General features: G+C 40.0%; 1 protein-coding gene across 1 annotated transcript in view; it reads left to right on the plus strand.

Moving 5' to 3' along the window:
• LOC118836689 (guanylate cyclase soluble subunit beta-2-like) overlaps nucleotides 1-26,564 on the plus strand; it is a 109,505-nt gene that overhangs the window by 9,873 nt on the left and 73,068 nt on the right. Inside the window, exon 4 of the mRNA XM_036743907.1 lies at nucleotides 10,266-10,360. Coding sequence (XP_036599802.1) covers nucleotides 10,266-10,360 — 95 coding nt within the window. The remainder of the gene's footprint in view (nucleotides 1-10,265; nucleotides 10,361-26,564) is intronic.

The following is a 26,564-nucleotide window of genomic DNA, read 5'->3' on the forward strand; positions in this document are numbered from 1 at the left end:
TGAGATCAGAGAACCTGGATTTGGTCACTTGCCTGTATGACCATGGGCAATTCAATGAACTTCACTGGGTCTCAACTTCTTCATCTGTAAAATGAGGGGGTCAAGATATAGCAAAGGAGGCTGAGAAGTACAGGTAGGATGACAGGAAGAAAGGTAGACAGGAAGGATGAAGGTAAAACATGCCACTTACCTCCAGACAGAGAGGTAATGAATGTGACATGAAGGAAGAGACATAACATTCTCAGACGTGGCTAAGGAGAGAATTTATTTCACCAGACTATGTAAATATGTAGATAGAGATTTTTTTTAAACAATTGCTCGATGGGGAAGGGGGTTAGTAAAAGGGACAGATCAATGAAAAATACTTATTTTTAGAAAAAGAAAAATGAGAAAACTAAAGAAAACCCAACGGGATTGGCCTTAATGGCCCCTGAGGTCCCTTGGCTCTACTTCAGTGATCCTCTGCTTTCTTACTTTGTTCTAGTTAACATTTCTCTGTCTTTTCATGTCCCTCCTCTTTTCCCTATCACTGCTTTGAGATCACTGATTACCCCAGGAAATGTTGATTATGTCCCTGGCTGAGCATATCCCTTCACAGAAGCAATCTGAGTGATTGTATAGATGGGTGGGAGATACCTTAATGAGAAATATTATATCCAAGAACGTTGCAGTCAATAAATGAGAACAGAAAATCTTCATGCAATCAGTCATAACAGTTTGGGTATGTCTGGCATTCCAGCAACTTAAGATGGATGGATAAACAAGCCCAAGTAAATATTTGAAGCAAAGTTCAGCTTACAGAAAAGAGAGGGTGACCGTACTTCAACACAGAAAAGAGAGGGTGGCCATACTTCAACGCGGAAGAGAGAGGGTGACGATACTTCAACACAGAAAAGAGAGGGTGGCCATACTTCGACACAGAAAAGAGAGGGTGGCCCATATTTCAACACAGAAATGAATGAGAGACCCATGAATGGAACCAACAATGGCTACAAATGGCCATGGTTTGTTTCTGTTCTATTCTCAGAGTCACTGAAGGCAAAGCATTCTGGACAGCAACCCTGGGACCAAATTTTAACAGGTCAAGTTTTAATTAAGAACTTTCCCTGCAGTGTTTCCATTCTGCTAATGAAGAAGGAGACAGCTAGGTGGAGAAGGCCACCTTCCCTTTCGGGCAGCCCATGGAGACAGTGGGGTGATAAAACAGGATTGAGTTCCAGATCCAACAGAAAAGGGTTTCTGCCCAATCTTATGAGTGGAAAGCTAGATTTGAAGCCAAACAGTCTGGGTTCAAATCCTAGCTTTGATACTTATTAATTGGCTGAATTTGGGCAAAATTCTTAACTTTTCTGAGTCTCCGTTTCCCTCTCTGTAAAATGAGGGAGTTGACCTGGATGAACTCAAAGGTCCCTTACATCTCCAAATCTATGATCTGTGAGCTTGGATTTGCCCAGTCATCCCATCTAGCTCTTCTGTAGCGTTTCAGCCTCCTTGTCAGTGATTACAAGGCAGTGATGGGGAAAAGGCCGGTCATGAAAAGACAGAGAAACAACAACTACAACAAAGCAAGAAAGCAGAGGGTGACAGAAATAGAGTAATAGGGGACCTCAGAGGCCATTGAAAACAACTCCCTCTTTTTTAGCTTATTATTTTTATTTTTCCAAAACCAAGTGTTTTTTTTATTAATCTGCCCTTCCACTAACCCCCTTCCCCACGGAACAAATGTTTTAAAAATGTAAGTAAGCAACTTAGAGATTTGCTTAAAACACATAAAAGTTGAGGGACTTGTGCAGGGTCAAAAGCTAGAAATAACAGTAATGACATTTATTCAGCACTTTCAGGTTTACAGAGAGTTCTCCATAGATTTTCTCACTTGGTCCTCACAACCCCGCGATGTAGATGTCATTAATGCTCCCATTTTCGAGACAAGGAAACTGAGAGGCTGAGAAAGGTGAAATGATTTGAGTTGGGTCTCACAAATACTAAGTGTCTGAGGCAAGATTAGAACTCAGGTCTTCTTGACTCCAAGTCCAGCCCTCTATCCACTCTGTGATATTATTAGTATAGTATTATTCTGAATTCGTAGAGTGCTTCTAATTTTTTCAGAGCCCTTTCACTTCAATTTAATTCAATAAATATTTATTAAATGACTACTATGTGCCAGGCACTGTGCCAAGTGCTGAGGATGCAAAAAGAGGCAAAGGACAATTACCACATTTCATCCTCAACACTGGTCCTGCAGCCTAGGCAGGGCAGGTATTACTTTTATATCAATGATGAAACTGAGGTTATGGGTTGGTGAACCTAAGAAAGAGAAGATTTAATGGGAGAAATAAGAGTTCTTCATATAACTGAAGAACTGCTATGTTAAAATAGGGAGTAGAGTTAACCTATCATTCAGAGGATGAAACTAGAATCATAGGGCAGAGGTTCAAGGGAATTGGATTTCTGTTCAAATAAGGGAAGAACTTTTTCAACAGCATGCAGAATGACTGGGTAGTAGCATATCTTCCAACACCAGGGATGCTGGGTGGTGGGAAGACCTCACCAACCTTGGGAGCACCTCCTGCCTTCCTCCTTTGCTGGCTCCCCTGATAGGGACTGCCCAGAATCCATCTGGGCTGCTTAACTGCTCTCATGGTTTGGATAAGAGGATGGTCAACTCTGTTCCTTTCAGTGAGATCAAGGACCACCAGGCCTTAGCATGTTCCTTGCTGCTACCTCCTAAAGTCCTCCAGGCCTTGCTATCCTCCCCACCTCTATGTTTTGCAGAGATCTGATGCTGACATCTGATGTAGTGATATATCTAAGGTTGCCCAGGCCTTGCCATTTACCACCCCCCTCCCCCATCCTCCAGACTTTTGGGCCTTTCTGTCCATCCTGGAGCTGAACTTTTTCTCACGTATTATCTTTTTTCCATTAGAATATGAGCTCCTTCAGAATAGGGGCTATCTTGGTCTTTTTTTCCTCTATTTGTATCTCCAGTATTTAACACAGTGCTTATTCATGGTACTTAATAATGCTTTTTCATTTGTATAATTCATATGCATAATTTCATATGTATAATAAATGCATACATGATTAATTCATTAATACACTTATAAGTGTGAGAGGTATATTGACTCAATCAACAAATTATTTAAACAAGTCACCCTACTTAAAGTAAATGATGAGAGGCTATGCCCTTATATGTTAATCAGATGAGAATAATCAATTAGAGGTGAGAACTGGTGTGAAGAAGACCTTCCTTTTGGTAATGTACTTGGTACTGTGTGGTGCATCAGGTTACACTCCAGGGACTTCACACTGAAAGATGCTGTTGTTAGTTCCTAAACTACTGAGAAGGCTTCATTATAGTTAGAGGCCATGTTCTACAGCACTACTGTGTATTGACAACACGGTGCTATGGAAAGACTACTGGCTTTGGAGTCAGACCTAGGTTCAAATCCCAGCTCTGTTATTTATTGCCTATGTGACTTTGGGGAGGTCACTCGGTCCCCCTAGGTCTCATTTTCATAATATGTAAAATGAAGGGGTTGGGCTAGATGACCTCTCAGATTATTTTCAGCTGTAATCCAATATCCAATGTAAACTTTAATACTTTTATGATGGATCTATGACTTCATTACAAATGATCTTTCCACGGGTACAAACAGCAATCCCTCTATAAATTTTTATCCTGTATGATTCTTATGCACGCCTTTCTATATGTTGCCCAAAGACTGTCCATTGAATAAGTAAAACTTCTGGTTCTTTTAATATTTTGTGTATACCGGTCCAAATGTCAAGCTGGCTATCACTAACCTTCACTCTCATTACATGATTGGCGCACTCCCTTCTTTGGTCATACATATCCTTAATAATGTCTTTTATACCATTTCTTGTATGTAAGTCATCTTTGGTAATATTCCTCCATCATAGGCATCTGCTTTCCCTTTTTTGGAAAAAAAAATATTGCTCCTACAGTAAAGTGCCCAGAGATACTATGCCTCCAGGTTGCTTAAACATAGCTCTACCGTTAATCAGGTGATCGGCTCTGTCCAAACTGCATTCAAAAGGCCTACTTTCAGTCACGATGGATGTTTCTGTTTTATGTCATCAACATTTTTTATCATTAACACAATCTCTTCTGAGATCACGGGTTTTCATGGCAAAGCTATACGACATAGCTTGGATATGTGTCGTTAAAGAGATGAATATTTGAAGAAAAGCATTAAATTGTTCATATACTTTGACCAAGTGTTTCCACTACTGGGACTAGATATACTCTTTTTTTTTGTTTGTTTGTTTTTGAACATCTGTTTTTAAAACTTTGAGTTCCAAATTCTCTCCCCTCTTCCCTTCCCACCCACCCTCCCTAAGAAGTCAAGCAATGCAACATAGGCCACATTCATATCATTATGTATAACCCTTCCACAACACTCATGTTGTGAAAGACTAACTATATTTTGCTCCTTCCCAACCCATCCCGCTTTATTGAATTTTCTCCCTTGACCCTGTCCCCTTTCCAAAGTGTTTGTTTTTGATTACCTCCACCCCCATCTGCCCTCCCCTCCATCATCCCCCCTTTTATTTTATTTTTTTATCTTCCTCCCTCTTCTTTCCTGTGGGGTAAGATACCCAATTGAGTATGCAGGCCTCCTCAGGCCAAATCTGATGAGAGCAAGGTTCACTCATTCCCTCCTCATCTGCCCTCTTCCCTCCTCCCACAGAACTGCTTCCTCTTGCCACCTCTATGTGAGATAATCCACCCCATTCTATCTCTCCTTATCTCCCTCTCTCAGTATGTTGCTCTCTCATCCCTTAATTTGATTTTATTTCTTTTAGATATCTTCCCTTCATCTTCAACTCACCCTGTGTCTGCTCTCTCTCTTTTATATATATATATATATATACACACACATATATACATATATATACATACACACACATATATATACATACGTATATATATATACATACACACACATAGATATATACATACATACATATTCACCTATATATACATAAACATGTATATATATATATATATATATGCATATTCCCTTCAACTACCCTCATACTGAGGTCTCATGAATCATACACATCATCTTTCCACGTAGAAATGTAAACAAAACAGTTCAACTTTAGTAAGTCCCTTGCAATTTCTGTTTCTTGATTACCTTTTCATGCTTCTCTTGATTCTTGTGTTTGAAAGTCAAATTTTCTATTCAGTTCTGGTCTTTTCACTGAGAAAGCTTGAAAGTCCTCTATTTTATTGAAAATCCATATTTTGCCTTGGAGCATGATACTCAGTTTTTCTGGGTAGGTGATTTAGGTTTTAATCCTAGCTCCATTGACCTCCGGAATATCATATTCCAAGCCCTTCAATCTCTTAATGTAGAAGCTGCCAGATCTTGGGTTATTCTGATTGTGTTTCCACAATACTCAAATTGTTTCTTTCTGGCTGCTTGCAGTATTTTCTCCTTGATCTGGGAGCTCTGGAATTTGGCGACAATATTCCTTGGAGATTTCTTTTTGGGATCTATTTGAGGAGGCGATCGATGGATTCTTTCAATTTCTATTTTGCCCTGTGGCTCTAGAATATCAGGGCAGTTCTCCTTGATAATTTCTTGAAAGATGATATCTAGGCTCTTTTTTTGATCATGGCTTTCAGGTAGTCCAATAATTTTTAAATTATCTCTCCTGGATCTATTTTCCAGGTCAGTGGTTTTTCCAATGAGATATTTGACATTGTCTTCCATTTTTTCATTCCTTTGGTTCTGTTTTATAATATCTTGATTTCTCATAAAGTCACTAGCTTCCACTTGCTCCAATCTAATTCTTAAAGTCGTATTTTCTTCAGCGCTCTTTTGGATCTCCTTTTCCATTTGGCTAATTCTGCCTTTCAAGGCATTCTTCTCCTCATTGGCTTTTTGGAGCTCTTTTGCCATTTGAGTTAATCTATTTTTTAAGGTGTTGTTTTCTTCAGTGTATTTTTCGGTATTTTTTTGGGTCTCCTTTAGCAAGTCATTGACTTGTTTTTCATGGTTTTCTTGTTCCTTCTCATTTCTCTTCCCAATTTTTCCTCTACTTCTCTAACTTGCTTTTCCAAATCCTTTTTGAGCTCTTCCATGGCCTGGGAGCAGTTCATGTTTTTCTTGGAGGCTTTTGTTGTAGGCTCTATGACTTTGTGGTCTTCTTTAGGCTGTATGTTTTGGTCTTCTTTGTCACCAAAGAAAGAATCCAAAGTCTGAGACTGAATCTGGGTGTGCTTTCGCTGCCTGGTCATATTCCCAACCAACTAACTTGACCCTTGAGTTTTTCAGTGGGGTATGACTGCTTGTAGACTAACAAGTTCTATGTTCCACGTTTGGGGGGGAGGTGCCAGTTCTGTCACACCCGCACTACTCCTTCCCCAAGAACTCCCAGTCCGGACTGGGCTTAGATCTTCAGCAGGCTGTTGCACTCCTGCTCTGATCTGCCACTTAATTCCTCCCACCAGGTGGGCTTGGGGCCAGAAGCAGCAGCAACTGTAGCTGCCCCACCTCCGCTGCCCCCAGGGCTGGAAGCCGAACCACGAACTCCTTCCACTCCCACAGCTTTTCCCATTAACCTTCTCCGCAGTCTTTGGTGTTTGTGGGTTGAGAAGATCGGCAACTGCCACAGCTCACCGACACAGGGCACCAGGGCCCACTCTGCCCGGCTCCTGGTCTGGTTGATCCACGCCGCTCAGGCTGGGCTCTGCTCCACTCCGTTCCCAGCTCCCAGCTCCCAGCTCCGTGTGGGATAGACCTCACCCAGAGACCATCCAGGCTGTCCTGGGCTGGAGCACTGCTTCCCTCTGCTGTTCTGTGGGTTCCGCCGCCCTAGAATTGGTTCAGAGCCATTTTCTATAGGTTTTTGGAGGGACTCGGCAGGGAGCTCAAGCTGGTCCCTGCTTTCCAGCCGCCATCTTGGCTCCGCCCCCCTTGGGACTAGATATACTCTAAGGAATTTACTGACAGTGAGAAAAGACCACGTGTAAAAAAATATTCATAGCAGCATTGTAACAACAACTACAACAAAACTCTGGAACAATATGTGCTCAACCATTGAGCAACGGTTTCATAAACTCTGGTTTGAATATCTGGGTAATGTAGTACATAGTGCTGGGCCTGGAGTCAAGAAAGCTTGAGTTCAAATCCAACCTCGGACACTAACTATGTGACCCTAGGCAAGTCACTTACTCCCTGTTTGCTTCAGTCTCCTCACCTGGGGATCACAGTACCTACCTCCCCGTGTTGTTGTGAAAACTGAATGAAATAATAATTACAAAGCACTTGGCACAGTGCCTGGCACATGGTAAGCCCTATATAAATGATAGCTGTTATCATTATTATTATTATTATTAGGATATACTAGAATATTGCTGGTATGTAAGGAATGAAGATGACAATGAATTCAGAGAAACATGCAAAGACTTGTATCAAGTGATGAAGAATGAGGAAATCAGGGCCAAAAGAACAATAGATACAACGGCTACAACATAAAAAAACCCATGTGAAGGAGCAACCAAAGTCCAATCAAAGATGATGGCCATTTTTAGAGTAAAATGGCCATCTCCTCCAGAGCCAGGCCTGCTACAGCAATCCCTTGGGATTCCAGCGTACTTTGAAGGATTTGTGGGTAGCTATCCTCTGCTGCCCTTGGCTTGAGTACCCACAAACTGTATTCTCTCCATGTGTTAAGGACCAGTAACTAGAAAACCAGTCCTATTTAACTGCTTAACGTTGATAACGTTAATCAGCTTCTGCAAAAGGATATTCCTTCAAAGATATAGTGAGAACGAAGTACAAATATCCCTCCAAAAACTTGAGGGCATACTCCCTTTCTATATCACTTCAGGGGCAGAGTGACAAAATAGGCCCAACTTAATTCAGTTCTTACGTAGCACTGGTCTCACCAAGTTCAAGTCCAAAGATGACATCTTTACCAGATGAGCCTTCTTTTTAGATTTTGCTGGCATGGGTTTAGAAGGTTGCTTCAGAAGATCACTCCTTGTTCCCTGTGGTGTAGATGTTGGACTGATTGCAATACCTGAGATCGTGGGCTCCTATTCTTGAATTCCTGCTCTCTGGACCTTTCAAAGCTCCCAAGGTTGGAGACCCCAATCCCTTTACTTAGACACCATAAGAGAAGGATTGACTGAGCTCCCCCAGAAGGAAATGACGCAAAAAGACTGTAGCTGAACCTTGCAGGCCATTTTTGATTACTCTGAATCAAAGAGTCTCCTCTTTACCATGGGGTTAACCAACTGGAACCAGTTATAGAATTGCCATAAATGTTCCAGTCTTTCTGAGGCAAGTCCTTTACATGTCATAATTACTATCCTGGAAACAGCCTCCCAGCAATGGAGAGATGCTATCCCAGGTGCTCTATGAAGGTACCAGACCCTCCATTACATTAAAACCACACAGCAAAAGTTACAGGACATAATCCTGCTTTCTTTTAACAATTGAACTGTTTTTGGTTTTGTTTTGGGGGCTGGAGAAGGAGTGAGGAATATAAGGGAATTTGTTCAGATACTTGCTAGAAAGTGTCTCTGTTATGTCAAAACAAAATGTATCAATAAATTTAAAAAGAAATAAAGAGTTTCTGTAGAAATAAGTAGCAACTACAAAAATAAATTACTAAAGCACTGTGCATTTCCCCTAATACAATATATGTGTATGTGCATGTATATGTTTATATGCACATACATATGTACACATATATGCATATACACACTCACTAATAGACTAACTGAATAGGCACCTGTCCCACTGCACATTGTAATTTTCTATCCACTTTGTTTTTCTGGTGTGGATTGTTAGGCCAATCTCTTTCAAATGAATGCAAATTTCATTGAGGAGTCTATGCCATCTGCAAATAGAAGCACTTGGAGGACATCAATATGGATAGGAAATCCTTCTTTTATTTTATTTCTGGATAGAATGTGTTCTATGACATAGGTCAACACCTTAAGATGAATATATATATGTACATAAATATATATATGTATATATATATATATATATACATATATATAAAATATATACATACACACACACACATATACCTCCCTATTTTGTACTTCACTTGATGTTGCTTCTCAATAGATGATGTTAGTAAAAAACAAAAACCAACAAAAACCGAAGTTATCTCCAAGGTCATCTCTACTGTGGAATATTAAATGGTTAACATGTGTGTGAAAGACACCTTGTGGAGGAGACCTCTCAAGACAGCATTTTATTTTTAAAGATAGGCTCTATATTTCCCCCTGCCCATTCTTTGGGCAGTTGGCCAGGTCAGGGAGATCTCACAAAGAAAATTTCCAGCAGATACTTTATAACTTCACATAATTCTTTGAGTACATCAGAACGTGTCATTATGGATTGCCAAATGGGACATATCCAATTTATTTCAATAACTTTAGACTCAATTCCAACCTCGATGCCTCATTTGTCATAATTGGCCTTCCAAAAGACAGAGGGAGAATAGGAAACTTTCTTTTTCATCTAATGAATGTAATTATGTCTTTTAAAAAATTTCTCTTTGCCTGAATTTAGATCTGGATCTAAACAACCTCTTTGTACGTATTCATCTGACAGATGAATCATCCTGAGATGGTTCTTTCTCACTGGGGCCATCCAAGAGTTCCATTCTTTCCTTGTTGACTGTTCTATGGAAAGACGACTTTGTCACATGCACTTGGGCAATTTGATACTGCATTCAGCACAGGGAAAGAGGTGTATGTGCTTGCACCTCCTCCTCTCTTGGCTGTATTCTCTATTGCTAAATTGTTCACATAGGCCTCATTCGTGGGAGAGAAATTACACAGCCAGGTGGGAAAGAAGATAGAATTCTAGGTCTGGAGTGAGGAAGACCTAAGTTTAAATCTGGCCTTTACTAGCTGTATGACTCTGGGTAAATAACTCAACCTCCGTCTGCCTCATCTGTAAAATTAGAATAATGCTAATGATAATAATAATGATAGCGCCTACCTCTCAGGTAGTTGTGAGGACTAAATGAAATATTTGTTGGGTGCTTTGCAAGAAAAGTAATATATAAATGTCAACTACAATTATTATCTAGCACATTTTCTGATTTCTACGCCCATGGTAAATTTTTCTATATTCTAAAGGGTCAAAGATTCTATGAATTTGGGGCTAAAGCTCAGTTGAGCTCCGCTATATTCCAAAGGGTCAATTCAGGGCCCAAACCCGGGTGAATCTGAAAGTATCAGATGATTCTTTCTATTTCAGATCATGTACAGAAATCCAAGATGCCTTCATGACATATACTGTATATGATGATGTCATCACAATCAAACTGATCCAAGAAGCCTGCAGACTTCTGGGTAAGTACGAATAAAGGAGGGGGGCTCAGAGCTCAGATATTTTTTTCCTTGGGCAAAAATGGTAGCCCTTGATCTAAGGGTTGGGGCATGGAGACAGCATGCAGAGAAGAGTCTTCTGCTATAATGATCCTGGAAGAAGCTATAGTCTGATCTAGGGGAAGACAAACCTGGAAGAGGGGCACCATGGCCATGGGATTCTTTGGGGTGGGGTGGGCCGGTCATACCTGGTCATACCATGTGGTGATGTGAGATGAGGAAGGATCATGAAAGCCAGGGAGGAAGGGCACCTCCTTGGATGTTGACTTGCTGAGGCAAAGCCCCATATGCTTCATGCTAGTTATGGTGCTAGACTGGCCATTTCAACTCTAATAAAACTGAGTAGTTTTAGTAGAATAGTACCATAATGAAAACCAATATCACCACAATTTTATTTTCACCATGGTCTTTAAAATCCTTGAGGTAGACTCCATGATTGATACTGCAACCAAGGATACTCCAATGGATAAAGGATTTCATTTGTGTGGTCACTCTCCCCAATCCCTCCTAGGCAATTCTTAGGCATGTCCTCCCATAAGCTTGCTAGCATACTGGGGACCTTCCTCAAGTACTCTTGATGTTTTGAGATCAGTGGACAACACACGCTGTCCATTGGCTCTGCCTCCCTTGTCCCATATAATCAGTTCTTCTTCTTCTTCTTCTTCTTCTTCTTCTTCTTCTTCTTCTTCTTCTTCTTCTTCTTCTTCTTCTTCTTCTTCTTCTTCTTCTTCTTCTTCTTCTTCTTCTTCTTCTTCTTCTTCTTCTTCTTCTTCTTCTTCTTCTCCTCCTCCTCCTCTTCCTCCTCCTCCTCCTCCTTCTACTCCTCCTCTCTCTCTATGTATATATGTACATGTATGTATAGGTATATCTAGACACACACTATATACACACATACATACATGTGCATATATGTGTGTGTCCTTTTTAGATGACATCCTTATCCCTTTCCTTCAGAAGGATTCTTGTTGGAAATGTGCTGAGATCTGATCCCATTCACCATGCACCTCTCCGTTTTGTTTTGTGTGATCTTCAACTTTGATTTTTTAGAGACTCTCAAATATACTACATCACTCAAAGAGTATTGAAGTTAAAAAAGATGTACCTTTTGTTGTTCAAAATAAATTTTAGCCATGCTTTTTATTGTCCACATCATAGTCATGAGGCAGCTAGGTGGTGCAGGGAACAGAGTGCTTGGCCTGGAATCAGGAAGACCTGAGTTCCAATCTGGCCTTAGAAGCTTACTAACTGTATGGCCCTGGGCGGGTCACTTAACCTCTGTTTGCCTCAATTTCCTCACCTGTAAAATGGGGATAATAATGCATCTGTCACCCAGGATGGTTGGAAGGATCAAATGAGATATTTGCTCTAGTACGTAGTGCTTGGTACACAGCAGGCACTTGATAAATGCTTATTTCCTTCCTTTCTTTTTTGGAAAAATCTCAACATATATTTTCCATTTTCAACTCCCTTCCTCTTTCAGTCTTAAATGATCTTGGGATGACTTTGCCTGTATAAGCTATAAATGTCTATGCTGTCTAAATATAAACACAGTTCAGGTTACATGTAGCATGGATATGCTGATATGGGATCTGGTCCACCTTTCTCCAAGGCAGACTGATTTCTGCTTTTGTGGAGAATGGAAATAGGGGTCATCGTTAGATATTTGTTCCTTTCTCTCCCATATTTCAAGGTTATTGGGCTAGAATTACAAGGGGCTCAGGAAAAAAAGCACTATCTCTGATCATTCTCAAGAGGAGGTTGGAGCTTAATAATTATCACCAGTCTAACTGCCTCTCCCCAAACACAGGTTACACGAAAGACTCTCACAAATAGTGAATAGCAAACTCATATATCCAAGCAAAATGGTAAATGGAAGTTGTAGAAGATACACAGATTAGAATAGACCAAAGAACGTACAATAGTGAAGGGACTCCAGCTGAGAGCAAGATAAAACACTTCAGCTCCATCAAGGAGAAACAGAATAACCTTACCAAGGGAAGTCTGCTCTCAGCAGTCTCTAGGGTTGCAAGAACTATAAGTCAAGGATCATGTTGGGGGGCCAGCTTCCCTTACATGTCAGTGGCTCTAAGAGTCACAATGGCCCTTCAAAAGTTCCACTCTCATCTCTAAAAACCACCGCTCTCAATGTTCTACTCTATAATGTATGCCTTCCACAGTGATGTAGCTCAGAGAGGTCTCTGAGCTAATCAGAAATCAAGTCTCACTCGGTGTACACAGCAAAACGGTGTTATAGAGATATATTTCCTGGAAAACTGCCATATCCTAGTGGATGAAGGTGTTAGACTTAGGTTGAATATCTTGCCAAGATTTCTTTAAGCTTGTTTTTTCTTTTGCTGCTTCTCTCTATCTTTTGAGGTGAAACTACTTGTAATCTTTCACTATGCTTCTTCATAAGATTTTACAAATGACTTTATGTTATCAACTGGTGCTGCCATTGGCTATCATAGCTCTCCACTTGGCAAGGAGACCAAGTGTCTGCTTGATGAGGTGATTTCTAGGTTAGTTTGGTCTTCTTGTTATGGCAGTTGGTTTACATCAATTATTCTTATGATATTATTGATATTTGACCATTGATTCTAATCATTTCCCTTTAAGTCAGATTGCTGATTTAATTGTATCCCTCATATTTGTCACATGTGGGGTCAGTCCTGTACTATTCTCTTTGCCACTCAAACACACACACACACACACACACACACACACACACACACACACACAGAAGTTCCCTTAGATAAGCTACTCAAGGTTCAAGATATTTTGTGGATGCAGCCTCATCCAGTCAAAAATGATAGATCACAAACTCTCACTAATGTGTTTACTTTTTTTTAGTCAGGGAGATAACATGATTAGTTTAAAGCAAAAACATTTCTCCCATAAACTTGGGGCATAATCTCCTAAAATTACATAAACCATCAGTGAGGAAAAGCGGACATATAAAGAGAACATGAATGGAGGGGCACAGATCTAGGAAACATGTGTGAACAGAGCACATACACAACAAACACACGTGGCCATGGTACAAATGTTGTGGAATCTACCTGATGGAACCCAAAAGGTGGGGCACATGTATAGAGCAGAAACACATACCTCCCTTGTTCCTAGGCTGTCAATGTCACTATTCTGAAATGCTGATGGTACCCGTAGGCGAGTGAAGGGGATTTGGGTTCAAAGAGACCTGGGCCACTATCAAACAAAAGTCCAGTAAGTAGGCCATCCATCATTGTGCATGAATATTGTTCTTTCCAACACATGCTCCTGATAGAGCATGAGATCATATAGAGAGAGCAGGAAGAGACCACTTAGTCCAACCCATCATTTAATTGAGGCCCAGAAAATTTAAGTGACCTGTCCAGGTCACACAAGTGGGAAGTGGTAGAACGAGGATATGTCCAATGACTCCAGAATAAAACCAGTGCTCTTTCCACACAATATCCAATTTTTGGTAGAGGATTGGGAGGAGAGGAAGAAGATGAGACTACAAGAAAATGGGTGAGGTAGCATAGGATGGAATTGAAACAGGAGTAAAGAAAAGGGAGGGGAGGAAACTTCACACGATGGATGTCCCAATAAAGAGGACTACAGTGGGAGGAAGACATATTCTTTAATTGGAGTTGAAGACCTTGGAATGGATCTAATCTATTGAGAGTTGGTGCATAGGAGAACTACTCCTCTGAGACAGTGCTGTATGTCTATGGACAACACTTTACCCCAGGAGAAGGGAAATCATCTATCTCCTAGCCTCCTATTCCTATTGATAAATTTTAGGGTAGCATAAGATCAACAGTAGATAACCATGGTAAAAATGGCAGAGGGTGGTAGAAGATGGGAGGAAGACTTAGGTTCACTGGATATAATAAGAGGAGGAGGCAGGACAGAGGCAATCGCTAAAGACAAAATTTACCTTCTCAATAGTTTGACCTAGAACTGTCTCCGGGTACAATTTCCTTTTATTCCACATTTGTTCTTGGTGGTGTTGTTGAGTCATTTCCAGTCACATCTGTCTCTTTGTGACCCCATTTGGGATTTTCTTGACAAAATATTAGATTGGTTTGCCATTTCCTTATCCAGTTCATTTTAAAGATGAGGAAACTGAGGAAAAGAGCGTTAAGTGACTTGCCATGGGTTACATAACTAGTAAGTGTCTCAGGCCAGATTTGATCGAAGAAGATGAGTCCTTCTGACTCAAGGCTTTGTATGCTATCCATTGAGCCATCTGTAGCTGGAGTTGTTTATAAGTTAAATAACCTATTCACATCTCTTTTTTTTGGAGAGAAAGGAGGAATGCTTAAAATTTTTGTCTTTGATTGGATGTACGTCTTATTCCTTGATGATTAGGCTCAGTTGTGAAGGGCATGCTATTTTGGATTCCGTCTTGAGCTCCTTTGTTTTTTAGAAAATATCGTTGCATTCCCTTCTGTGATTTCTGGTGGGTACAGAATAGTCTTGTGTCATTTGAATTTTTTCCTTTATATTAGAAGATCTTTCTCCTAGTCATTTGCAAATTGTTTTCTTTGTATTTAGAATTGATAAATTGAACCCAACTGTATATCTTGGAGTTTGAAACATAGGGCTTTTTATTTTTCTTGAGGTGATCTGTGGATTCTTCCAATTGGTGCTTTGTTTTCTATATTTAGAAGTTATAAACAATTTTCCCATGTAATTTCATGCATTCTGGTGTTCAGGTTTTTTGTTTTGTCATGTTCTCTTGGGGGGAGGGTCTATGATCCTTAAATTGTCTTTTTGTATCCTGTCTTTGAAATCAATATACTTTATTTGTAAGGAGATCATATGTTCTTTTTAATTATTGCTTTTAGTTTCTCTTCTTCCAGATTGTTCTTCACTTCAGTATTTTCTTCAGTGATCCCAGTATAACCCAGTATAACTACGATATTCTCAATTAGCTGTACTCTTTTTCATCTATTGCAGAAACTTACCACTAATTCAAGTCTTTCTATTCTATTAATTATTTCTGCTGTGCAAGCTACAAATTTTGCTATTTATTCTCTTCCAACTTTTATTAAGATTCTGATATCTCTCTTGAACCACTCTGGAATATCCTGCTGCATTTCTATGTTCTCTTAGGAATTCTGTATTTCATCGGGTGATGGTTCAATTTCCATTTTCTTTCAATATTTATTTAGAGAGATTTATAATCTCTTAGATGTTTTGGTATTTATCTTCCCTTCAAATTTTGGTATCTTTTCTGTTGCTGTAACTACATGTAATCTAGGTTTTAAACTAAGATTTATTTTTTTTCCTGAGATCTTTGATGGTTTCAGTTTTTCTCTTTGATTTCCTTTGTCACTAACTTTCTGACTCCTCCCCTTTTGATGATGGGCTTACCTCCAGGGCTCGACCTCAAAACTATCTCAATCTTTCCCTATGTTGGGGAAATTTACTTTTCACCAGCCTCAGTCTATGCCACAAGTAGCTTCTGAAGGGAACAAGACTGGTCTTAGCTGGATTTAAGTCTCCTATTCTGTACGTCCAGTACATGTCCACATAATGATGCTTGACCCAGTTCCCCCCATTCTTTAGTTCTCTGGCTTGGCTGAATCAGTGGCTACCACTTTTTTTCTTTTTCAAAAAATTTAATTTATGGAATAAAACAAGTATTTCCATAACATAATACAATAAAAAGATGATTGTACGTGAAACTTCAAGTCTACTATGTACAACTAGCTATTCCTTTCAAACATATAAAATTATCATGTAAATTTCTTTTTTTCCTCCCCCCAGATGACTATCATTAGACACAAATAGGTATATACATATATATATATATATGTAAAATTATTCTATACATCTTTTATCAGTTCTTTCTCTGGATATATACAGTGTTTCTTCATATGTCCTTTATAGTTAATTTGGATATTTACAATAAACAAAATAATTTATTCACTCAAAGTCATTCTTAAGACAAATTGCTGCTACTGTATACAGCATTCTCTTGGTTCTGCTCGTTTCATTCTTCACTATTTCATGCAAGTCTTTCCGAAATTTTTGAGCTCATCATTTCTTATAGCACAGTAGAGCTTAGGGTGGATACAGATGAATTCCAGGCTTAGGGTGGAGACAGGTATATCAGGCAAAGCCTCTACAGGCTTTGAGGTTTCCTAACCTTTGGGTTGCCCCAGGAAGAAGGGAAACATCGTGTCACACTGGTATGCCCGCGCCGCACCCCCCACCCGCCTCCTCCACACTTGACTGAGCAGAGATGACATCTATGACTGATTGCAACAGGATGCTGGAGAAAGCAACTGTAACAACAGGAGAATCTATGACTGGGTCCCAAAGCACAAGACTATGGGTTGATTTGTAGACCCTGTCTAACCATGGCTGCTGGTGGGGAAGAAGTGCTGAACAAATGTGTTAAGGATTCTTTGCTCTTAATCTCAAGGTTATTACCTTGTTGGATTTCTTGCTTTCTTAGTCTGTGGAAATAGCCATAATTGTTCTATCTTTGGCCCCTAATTCTTTTTGGTTGTTTGTTTATTGTTGTCATTTGAGAGTTACTGAGGACTGAAGAAAACACTTCTCCATCTTGTTGGCTATATAACTTTACATAGCTAAACTTGCAGGGATGACGGCATTTGAGGAACCATGAGGCCACGAAAAGGCCTATAGAGGGCAAAGAAAACAAGGCGATGCATGTGACCAATACTAGCGTCCTCTGTAGGAGAGCAGGAAGTGTCAGAAGCCTCAGGCACTATCCTCCTGGTAAACCTAGGTATTTGTTAGTGAAGGTTCTAAGAAGAAGGGAGCAGAGAGCACTTTTTTTTTCTAACACCTGCAGTGGTTGGTTTGATGTCATGCCTCTGGGAAGCCAACAGATTCCCTAAGTTTTTAAATTTTCCTCTTGGATGAGCTGTAGGCTATTTACCCATTTATTAAACAAGCATTTATTAGGCATCTACTAGGTGCAATAGACTGTGCTAGGCACTGGAGATAACAAAACAAAAAATGAGACCATCTCTGACCGCAAGATGTTTATATCTTATAGAGGCAAAACAGCATGTAAACAGATAAGTAAATACAAAAATACATACAAAGGAGCTACGCAGCAATTTTTGAATGATGGTACTAACAACTGAGATTCATAAAGGCTTTGTGTAGGATGTAGCGCTTGAACTGAGTCTTGAAGTCAGCCCTAGGAAGGATAATCATTAATCAGGCATGAGTTCCTGCTAACACATTTGGTCAGCCAGCTATACTGAGTCTCGTAGAGACAGGTGGCTTTCCCAGAAGGCAGTACTCACCCTTGATGCTTGGGGAAGGCACTGAACATATTTCAGCTTCATCTGAATTTTTTAAGCCCACTGATCTTTTTGGTGTTTTGTTAAAGCAATAAATAACTTTAACTCAGTGCTTCTGCATCTAGTAGGTTTCTTTTTCATCTATTCTATAAGCTACTTCCATGTATCTCTCTCTGTTAGTTTCCTGGACTTCCATGGATAAAGAAAATCTGTATAAGAGAGAGGCCAAATGACTTCTTGAAACTTAGATGGGGTGGGGATGAAGTAATTGAATCTTTCAAAACCAAAGCATGTGCCATTAATGGTCTGCCACCATTGTCAACACCAGCTTTAGTTCAACCTGTTGCCACCATCAGTGTGTTAATTAAGGAGCTCTTGTCTGGCTGTGTTAGGCGCTCCGAATGGAGTGGAGTTGGGCAGAGCTGTGCAATGCCATCCTAAATGAAGGCTGACAGAAGGAAAGAGACTTCCGACTGGGAGAAATCCAGGGGACAGAACAGTCATGGAAAATCATTTCCATCCAGAAATGTGTTCACCCTTGTTCATTTGGCACCAGAACCCTGACAATTTGAAAGTGAGTTGTGGCTGAGATGGGAGTCGTGGCTCAGAGAACAAAGCATGCATGTGGGATGTTTACTTCAGCTACTGGGAATCATAGGAGTCTCCAAGAGAAGTGAAGCTCTCTCATCTTCTAAAGAAGGGGACACTTCTTTGAAGGGACAGTGATACTCAGGAAATTAGTCATTTTTATCTCTATTATAGGAGTTCTTAAACTGGGATCCTCTAGTTCAGTGGACTTCAGTTTCTACAATGATTTCAGTGGTTCTATTCAGTGGTTCTGTTCAGTGGCTCACCCCAATCTGTTTGGGAAAAATTACATCATTTTCACTGACTTCTAACTGAAATTTAGCCTTTCTTGTCGTTATTTTTTTAAAAAAAACCAATAACAACAGTATTTTGGCTAGCTATGACACAAAAAGGTTAAGAATATGTGCTATAGAAAATACTTTGTGAACCTTAGCATTGTCTAAATGAGAGCGATGATTCTTATGTAGAGCGGAGATTCTTAGGTAGATGTGTGTTCTTGAGTGGTGAAGGTGGGGAGCAGGGCTGGAGATGGCAAGGAGAAATTTTAGGGAGAAGAAAGAGAAAGAGCTTGGAGGATTGTCCCTGTTTTCTCCGTCCTTTTTCTTTGCACCTCTTTCAGAGATGCACTAGATAGACTGTGGTTCTTACCACAAGTGCTGATGGATGGTTTATTTGAAAAAGGGAGGATTGTTTAAGGATCAGAATGTTAAGAAATATTTTTAAAATGATGTGAAGTGACAGTTTTCCCCATAGAGCATGTTTAGGTGCTCCCTGCCTGCTTCTGACATGCTCAAAAGCCGAGTTATATATGGGGTTGTCTGGAAGCTGGGCCAGTGCCCGCTTTGTGTGTGGAAGTGGGGATGGGGGAGGAATGCTTCTCACCATCACTAACACACAACGATAACTCACATTTCTATAGTGCTTCGAAACACTTTCCTCATCACCACCCTGCGAGACGTAGCACAGATATAACTAGTCTTATTTGTTGTGGTTTTTCAGTCATTTTTCGGTTGTGGCCAATTCTTCTTGACCCCATTTGGGGTTTTCTTGGCAAAGATACTGGAATGGTTTATTATTTTCTTCTCCAGCTCATTTTATAGATGAGGAAACTGAGACAAACAGGGTCACATAGCTAATAAATGTCTGAGGCCAGATTCGAACTCATGAAGAGGAGTCTTCCTGACTGCAGGCCTGGGACTCTGATCACTACACCACCTAGCTCTGCTGTGCCATCTAGCTGTCCAGAAGAAGACATGAACTGGTAACAGAACAAGTTGTTTTTTTTTAAGAATTAAGTGAGGGGCAGCTAGGTGGTGCAGTGAGTAGAGCACTGGCCCTGGAATCAGGAGGACCTGAGTTCAAATGTGACCTCAGACACTTGACACACTTATTAGCTGTGTGACCTTGGGCTAGTCACTTAACCCCAATTGCCCTGCCTTCCCCCACCAAAAAAAAACCAAGGAGAAAAAAAAGGGAAAATTAAAAAAAAAAAGAATTAACTGGGAAAGTTCATCCTGGTGGTGGTTGTTGTTTGTCCTTCATTCTCAAAGAGGACCATAACATCAGGGAGGTAAAACCATGACATGCAAGTGAATTGGATTTAAGTGAGGCAGGGCTGTGCAGAGTCACTAGCCTCACTTTCTCCTCCCAAAGAAGGGAAGACCTTTCCTTCTTTTTAAATTGATGCCTTTTGTCTTTAAAGCAGATTCATTTCTGATTATGTTGTTTCTTTCTTCTCCCTTCAACATTTCCCTTGTAACAAAGTTTAAAAAAGAAAAACACATCAAAAGCATTAATGAGAAGAATGGATACAAACACAAGTCAAGGATGTGCTTGTGGAGATCATGTGTGGCCAAGGCACACATGTAGAGGGACAAATATAAGGAAGATGTGTAGCCAGGGTTCACACATGTAGGGAAGTATGTGTAAGAGCATGCATACAAGGGACAGGTGCGGTCAGGGCACATGCATGAAATGCAACTTGTGTTTCCACTGCTACGAGGCCACTGATGTCTTCTAGGGAGGTCATCATGCTGCTCTTGCTGGTTCTTCAATTCACTGGTCTCTTCCAAAAAGCATGTCCTCTTCTGGAGGCTTCCAAGCACAATCCCACTGGGTACAAGGACATGGAGCTTTTCTCTGCTCTTTCAGTCTCTGTCTTCAATTGAAATTCTTGCCTGTAATACTGTAGCTTCCTCATAAGAAGAGTGACCTCTGCCATGCTCTTTTCATTCAAAAGCTCTTTTAGAAAAGCAGTTGCCGTTCTTTCAGCTTTAGGACAAGCAACAATTCAAACTGTGGACGTGGGAGAGGTAATCTATTTTTATTTTGTTTTTTCTTTACTAGAGCAGCCTTTTTCTTCCTTGACAGCATCTTGGCTAGAGTACTTTTCTGTCCCCCCGATAGAAGATCTTTGTCCTAGGGACCAAGCTTATCTGATCACAAAAGAAGAGTTCTCTCAGCTAGCTAATGCTTTCAGGCTTAATCTTTTCTTTGGACTGAGCTTGCTGGTCATTGGGTTTAGGTTTCCAAGGGTGATCTCAGCCTAGTTTATGGTGAGCATTCTGTATACTTCAGATTTTAATCTCTGAAGACTAGACTACACCTGGTCTTTACCCTTGTAAGTATTATTTATCTAATAACTACCAATGAACTCTGGGGTTCAGAGTCCCCCTTCCCTGCAGTTTTTTCAACTAAAAACCTCTTCTGTTCTTCCATGTAGATGAATAATTAAAGGAAAGGTAGGTAGACAGTGCAACCCAGGTGGGAAGATCTCTTCTACCTGCCTAGATTAAGGTGTGTTGATGCCTTGGCATCAACAAAAATTGCTTGTTAACTATATGTAAGTCACAGATACATGTAAGTTACAGCACCGGGTGCTGACAATATAAATTTTTTTTAAAATCTACATTGTCCCAGTCATTAGACATTAGAAGGAAGGAGGGATAGGACATGTGCACAAAGAATTATAATACAAGATAGAATAATTAAATGCATGGAAGAATTAAAAGTAGCTTGAGAGATTTGAGGTAAAAGGGATCATTCCCAGGCAGGGAGCTGGTGGTAATAGTAGGAAAGTTCCAAATGTCTAAGTTTTTTTTTAAAAAAAATTCTGTAGTTAGTGCTAAAGATGTGACTTTTTTCTTATCTAGAATAAAAGTTCATATCCTGAAATAAAGATTTCATGTCTAGGATAAAAATCATTAGGTGTGAAATAGGGATTTGGGAGATAACCACACTTGAACATGGATCAGGAAAAAAGGGATTTTAATAGTGCTTGGAGAATAAAAATCAGGGCTCAACCTGAGTGGTGACATCTTTGAGACTACTTTTACTAGAGAGGATTATTGAAGCAGGACGCTTTAGGGGGGCAGATCGTTAAACTAGGAGAAGATCTGGCTTCTGTTCCCAGATGTCTACCAAGAGACACCACTGCTATTTTACTGTTTTGTCTGTCTAGTGTTGATTTCTGTAGAACTTAAGAGAACTCTTGCTTTACACTGATCTTAAAGCAACCAGGATTAAGGAAATTCATAATACAGTATAGTGGAAAGACTGCTAGAGCTGGAGTCTGTCAAGTTCTGTGTTCAAATTTCACCTTTCACACTTAAATAGCCCATGTGACCACTAGCACATCTCATTATTTCTCTGGGGCTCGATTTCCTCATTTACAAAAGGAGGAGTAATAGATGGAGTATAAGGCTTGGGGTCAGAAAGGTCTAGGTTCTAATCCTTCTTCTGACTCTCATTAACTATAGCAAATTTCTTAACCTCTATGTGCTTCTGGTGCCTTCTTAGGATTCATTACTAAGACAGAGATGGGTTATGAGTTTCATTCCACTGATCTCATAGGGTTGTCACAAATGATATATGTAAAGCAGTATCTATGTGTCTTTTTTTTCCCAAAAGATTTGAACCCCACAAAGAGGATCAAGGAATATCAAATAGATCTGATTTCTGGGGTTTTCAAACCCATTTACAATGCAGTTAACTATAAAAAGGATTAAGATCAACAGAGAGAGCTGCTATAAGGATCATTATTATTACAATTAAGTTGCATTGTCTTTTCTGCTGGAACAAGAAAGCTCTGGGACCTAAATCTACTACTTTTAAGCAGCTGTTGAGGTTTTTCAAGGCCACTGCAACAGGATGCTTTCTGATTAGCATAGTTCAAGACGGGACCAGATGGCACTTTGAGCATTTCATAAGTAATTATTCTGTATATGAATAAATGCCTACTTAGCACATAAGTAGGTTATTAGTGAACTGAAGTGGTAAAATACACACAACACACATACACAATACACACACACACAGAGTAATTTGCCATAACTATGGCAACCCATGCTATAACTGCTAAGAATCTAACAGTCAAATGCTTTTGAGCAATAAGCCTGACCATTTCTGTGTGGGAAATGACAACTGTCAGAGTGAACAAATAGCAAGTCATTCTTTCATTGGAACACTGGAGAAATGATAGCATGAACATATCTTAAAAGAAAACAGAGCTGGACTATTTGGATTCAATTTCCATGGGAATTTGTTTTTGTGGATGAATACAGCATGCTTGGCTGGCAGTAGACATGCTCACTGATATGAGTGCCCAGTAAGATAGGTAGGAGGAGAGAGGAAGAAGAATAGGGTCAAGGAAGTTGTTGTCAAGAAGATGACCTCTGGTTCTTGAGGTTTCTGTCTTAACTGTAACATAACATTAGTAACCCGGTATGGTGGCTAATTCCTGTAAACCCTGCTACCAGGTTAACTGAGGCTGATAGATCTCTAGAGATTTGGACTTTTTAGCTCCAGTAGGGCTACTGCTTATCAAGTGAGTCCAGCACCAACATGGTGAGCCTATGGGAGCCAAGGAGCCGGCAGGCTGCCTAATGAGGGGCAAACTGGCCCCCGGTCAGAAATAGAGCAAGTCAAAATGTTTGTGGAGACTCGAGGTGGGATCAGTCCTATGAGGGAGGTACTGCCCTTCCAGTCTCAAGGACAACAAAATAAAATCAAAGATAACATTAGCAAGTCTAAGGAAGCTTTCCTATGTATGCATAGATGAATAAAATTAGGAAAGACTTGGTGATATCATTTATGACACTTGGTACTTTGTATATAAACTATGTGACAACCGGGACACTGCATTAGTGTCAGCAGCCCCTAATGGCCCATATGCTGACTTCCTTAAACCTAAAGAAAGGCTTTCTTTAAGTCTAAAGTAGGCCACTGTTAATTATCCAGTGGGGGAATAGAATATCTCAGTTCTTCACCAGGTGGAGCTCTACTCAAGCCACTAACCCAGAGGACTCATTGGAGTCTCTCTGGTGCATGCACAAGGTGGCCTCTATCATACTTCATGGTTCTGAGCCCTGGCACAGAGTAATTTAAAATCTACACTGGTCAGATTCTGAATTTATGTAGAGAATGATATGAAAAGTTGCTGTGTGTGTGTATATGTATATTTAAAAACAGGGAATCAATAGTTCCTCCCCACTTCTCTCTGGAATTTTCTTCCACTATTAAATAATCCACTCCATGCCTACCCCAAGACTCACAGTATATAGGTAATCAATATAAAGTGGTCATGTAAAGCAACTTGAATTCAGAGACTGTTATCTATTTGTTTTTGAATCCCTATAACATAATAGATAATAAGCACTTAATAGATACTTGTTGGTTGACTGAACCGAGCAAAAATGAAAGGAAAATATTAAGCATTTCCATATGGAACACTTTGCCTAAACTCTTTCCTGAAACTCCTGCCAGTTACCTTCCTTGTTCTTTGGATACAACTGGGAGATTTCTGAACTGCACTCACTTAGAGACTGTAGATAGGAAATAAGGAAGAAAGGTGTGTATGTCTGGGATTTGAGCTGCATGCAACGAAGGGAACATAGGGAACGCCAAGGAGTGGTGCTTAGTCTCTCCACATGGGGCTCACCAATCCACCAGACTTTGCCAGTAGAGGACTGATCATTTCCATCACCTGGGATCTCTTCAAGTTCTGGTTGCTCTGTCTTCTCCCAGGTTACTATCACCTTCACAGTACTGGTCTAGACTCATGGGTCTCAGTCACCATAGATGCAGCTTTTGGCTATGACAGCCTGTACTGCCTGGCAACCCCAAATCCCAAAGTCTTAGCCAAATTGCAGCATCTCCTTGATCCCTGTCACTCACATGGCAATCCAGGAATCCAATTTTCAAAATGAACTGCTGCTTGTCCAAAGGATAGGCAGAAAGCTTCAGGCACTACTTTATGCTCCTTCCACCCCACATGACAGACAGGAAGTTTCTCTCAAGGGGAAAGGACAAAGACGTAGCGAACCTGTTGCCTGTGTGACCATGTATGGGTTTTTGTTACTTTCAATGTCTCACAATTTTCTTTCTGCCTTTGAGAATTTCCAAGTGCCCCTCAGTTCTCCAAAGAGATAAAACATGTTGCAGAAACACTTGTTGTATGTTCCCAAGGATGACATGTTTTTATCAAAATTTGCCCAACATACTAACAATCAAAATGAAAACTTTCATTCTGTCATTTCCAAAAGACACTACCAAACTTCCTCCAGCCAGTGACTTCATCTCTCTAAGTCACCACAACCATGGCTTCCTACTCAGATCTTATGTGAGTTTTGTTTTTTTTTTTTTTAACCTTAAAGTTGCCTGTAACTCAAAGAGTTAAGTGACTTGCCTATGGTCACACATCTAAGTACTAGAGGTGAGATTTGAACCTAGATCTGTCTGATTCCAAGTCCAACACTGTGGCATAGTTCGTAGAGTTGAAATTTGAAGTCAATGAATCTTGGGTTCAAATCCAGACTCTGGCAAATCCTATCTGTTTGACTGTGTGCAAGTCACCTCTTTCTGACTACAGCAACTCTCCAATTAATGAACAAGTATTTAAGTGCCTACTATGTGCTAAGCACTGCTCTAGGTGCTGAGGGATATTTTTTAAAATAATCACTATTCACAATGAGTTTAAGACCTACTGGCTATAGATAAATTGATTCTAGATGATTGATTTTACATGAATTAAAGGGGAAAACAGGTTGTTATTCCAAACTCATGAAATCACAGATCGTTTGAAGTGTTGAAATAATTTCACAGTGTAAATATCAACTTCTGATTTTCCTCCATTCCCCAGAGTATCGTGTCTATGAAAGGCAGGGTTCATCTTCTTGGCCAAGAAGACTAAGGTCCCTTACCTCTTATCTTCCATGTCTCAGAACCTCCCCATGCCATCTCTCATCCTTTCCTTCTTGGCTTTATGATGGCCCAATTCCTTGCCAAGGTTAACTTCTCCACTTGTGTCCTTGACATTGTCTACACCACTCCCTACCCCATTTCCTCTATTATTTTGCAACATTGATAATTCAGTATTTGATACTTGACAACCCCCTTTTTGATATTCTTTCCTCCTTTGCCCTCCATGTTTTTTTTTTCTCATGTGGTTTTTCTTCTACCTGTCCGGCTGATCCTTTTCAACCTTCTTTACTGTTTTATTGTCTACCTCCTAAATTTGGATATTCTCATAGTCTCTGTCTGGTTCCTCCTTTTCATTTTTTTCATAATTTTTAAAAATTTATTTTATTTTTAACATATTGAATAAAACAAGTATTTCCATAACAGTGTAATTTTTAAAAGATGATTGTATATGAAACTGCAAAGCTATTATATATAACTCTCTATTCCTTTTAAATAAAGTTATCATATAAATTTCTTTTTTCCCCTTTTTTCTTCCCTCCCCACTTCCTGCCCTAGAGAAGGCTACGATTAGACACACATACACAAAGATATATGCAAAAGCTTTCTATTCATACTTGTGTTCATCAGTTCTTCCTCTGGATGTCAGTTCTTTCCACTTTCTAAACTCTTTCCCGTGGGGATCTTTCATTCTCATACTTTCAATCACTGTCTCTATGCAGATCACTTCCGTATCAGTCCCGTATCTTCCAAGCCTGTACCTCTAACTACCTGCTAGTTATCTCTACTTACCATCTAGTCTGATGGCATGTCAAACTCATCATGTCCAAAAAATTTCCCTATTTTTCCATTGATAATATTTTTGTTTTCCCAGTCATTCAAGCTTGAAATATCAGCCCCATCCCATCTCTCATCTACCCTATCCATTTAGTTTCCATTTCCTGTTGGTTCTAGCACATCAGTACCCCCCTTGTCAATATCCTTCCCTTCTCCCTGTTTTCACATTCATAATACTAATTCAGGCCTTCAACACTTAACCCCTAGGTTTTTATAATAACCTTCTAAATGGTCTCGCTATTGCCAGTTTCTCCACTCCCTAATCCATC

Source organism: Trichosurus vulpecula, chromosome 2, assembly GCF_011100635.1.
Source record: "Trichosurus vulpecula isolate mTriVul1 chromosome 2, mTriVul1.pri, whole genome shotgun sequence".
Classification (NCBI taxonomy): domain Eukaryota; kingdom Metazoa; phylum Chordata; class Mammalia; order Diprotodontia; family Phalangeridae; genus Trichosurus; species Trichosurus vulpecula.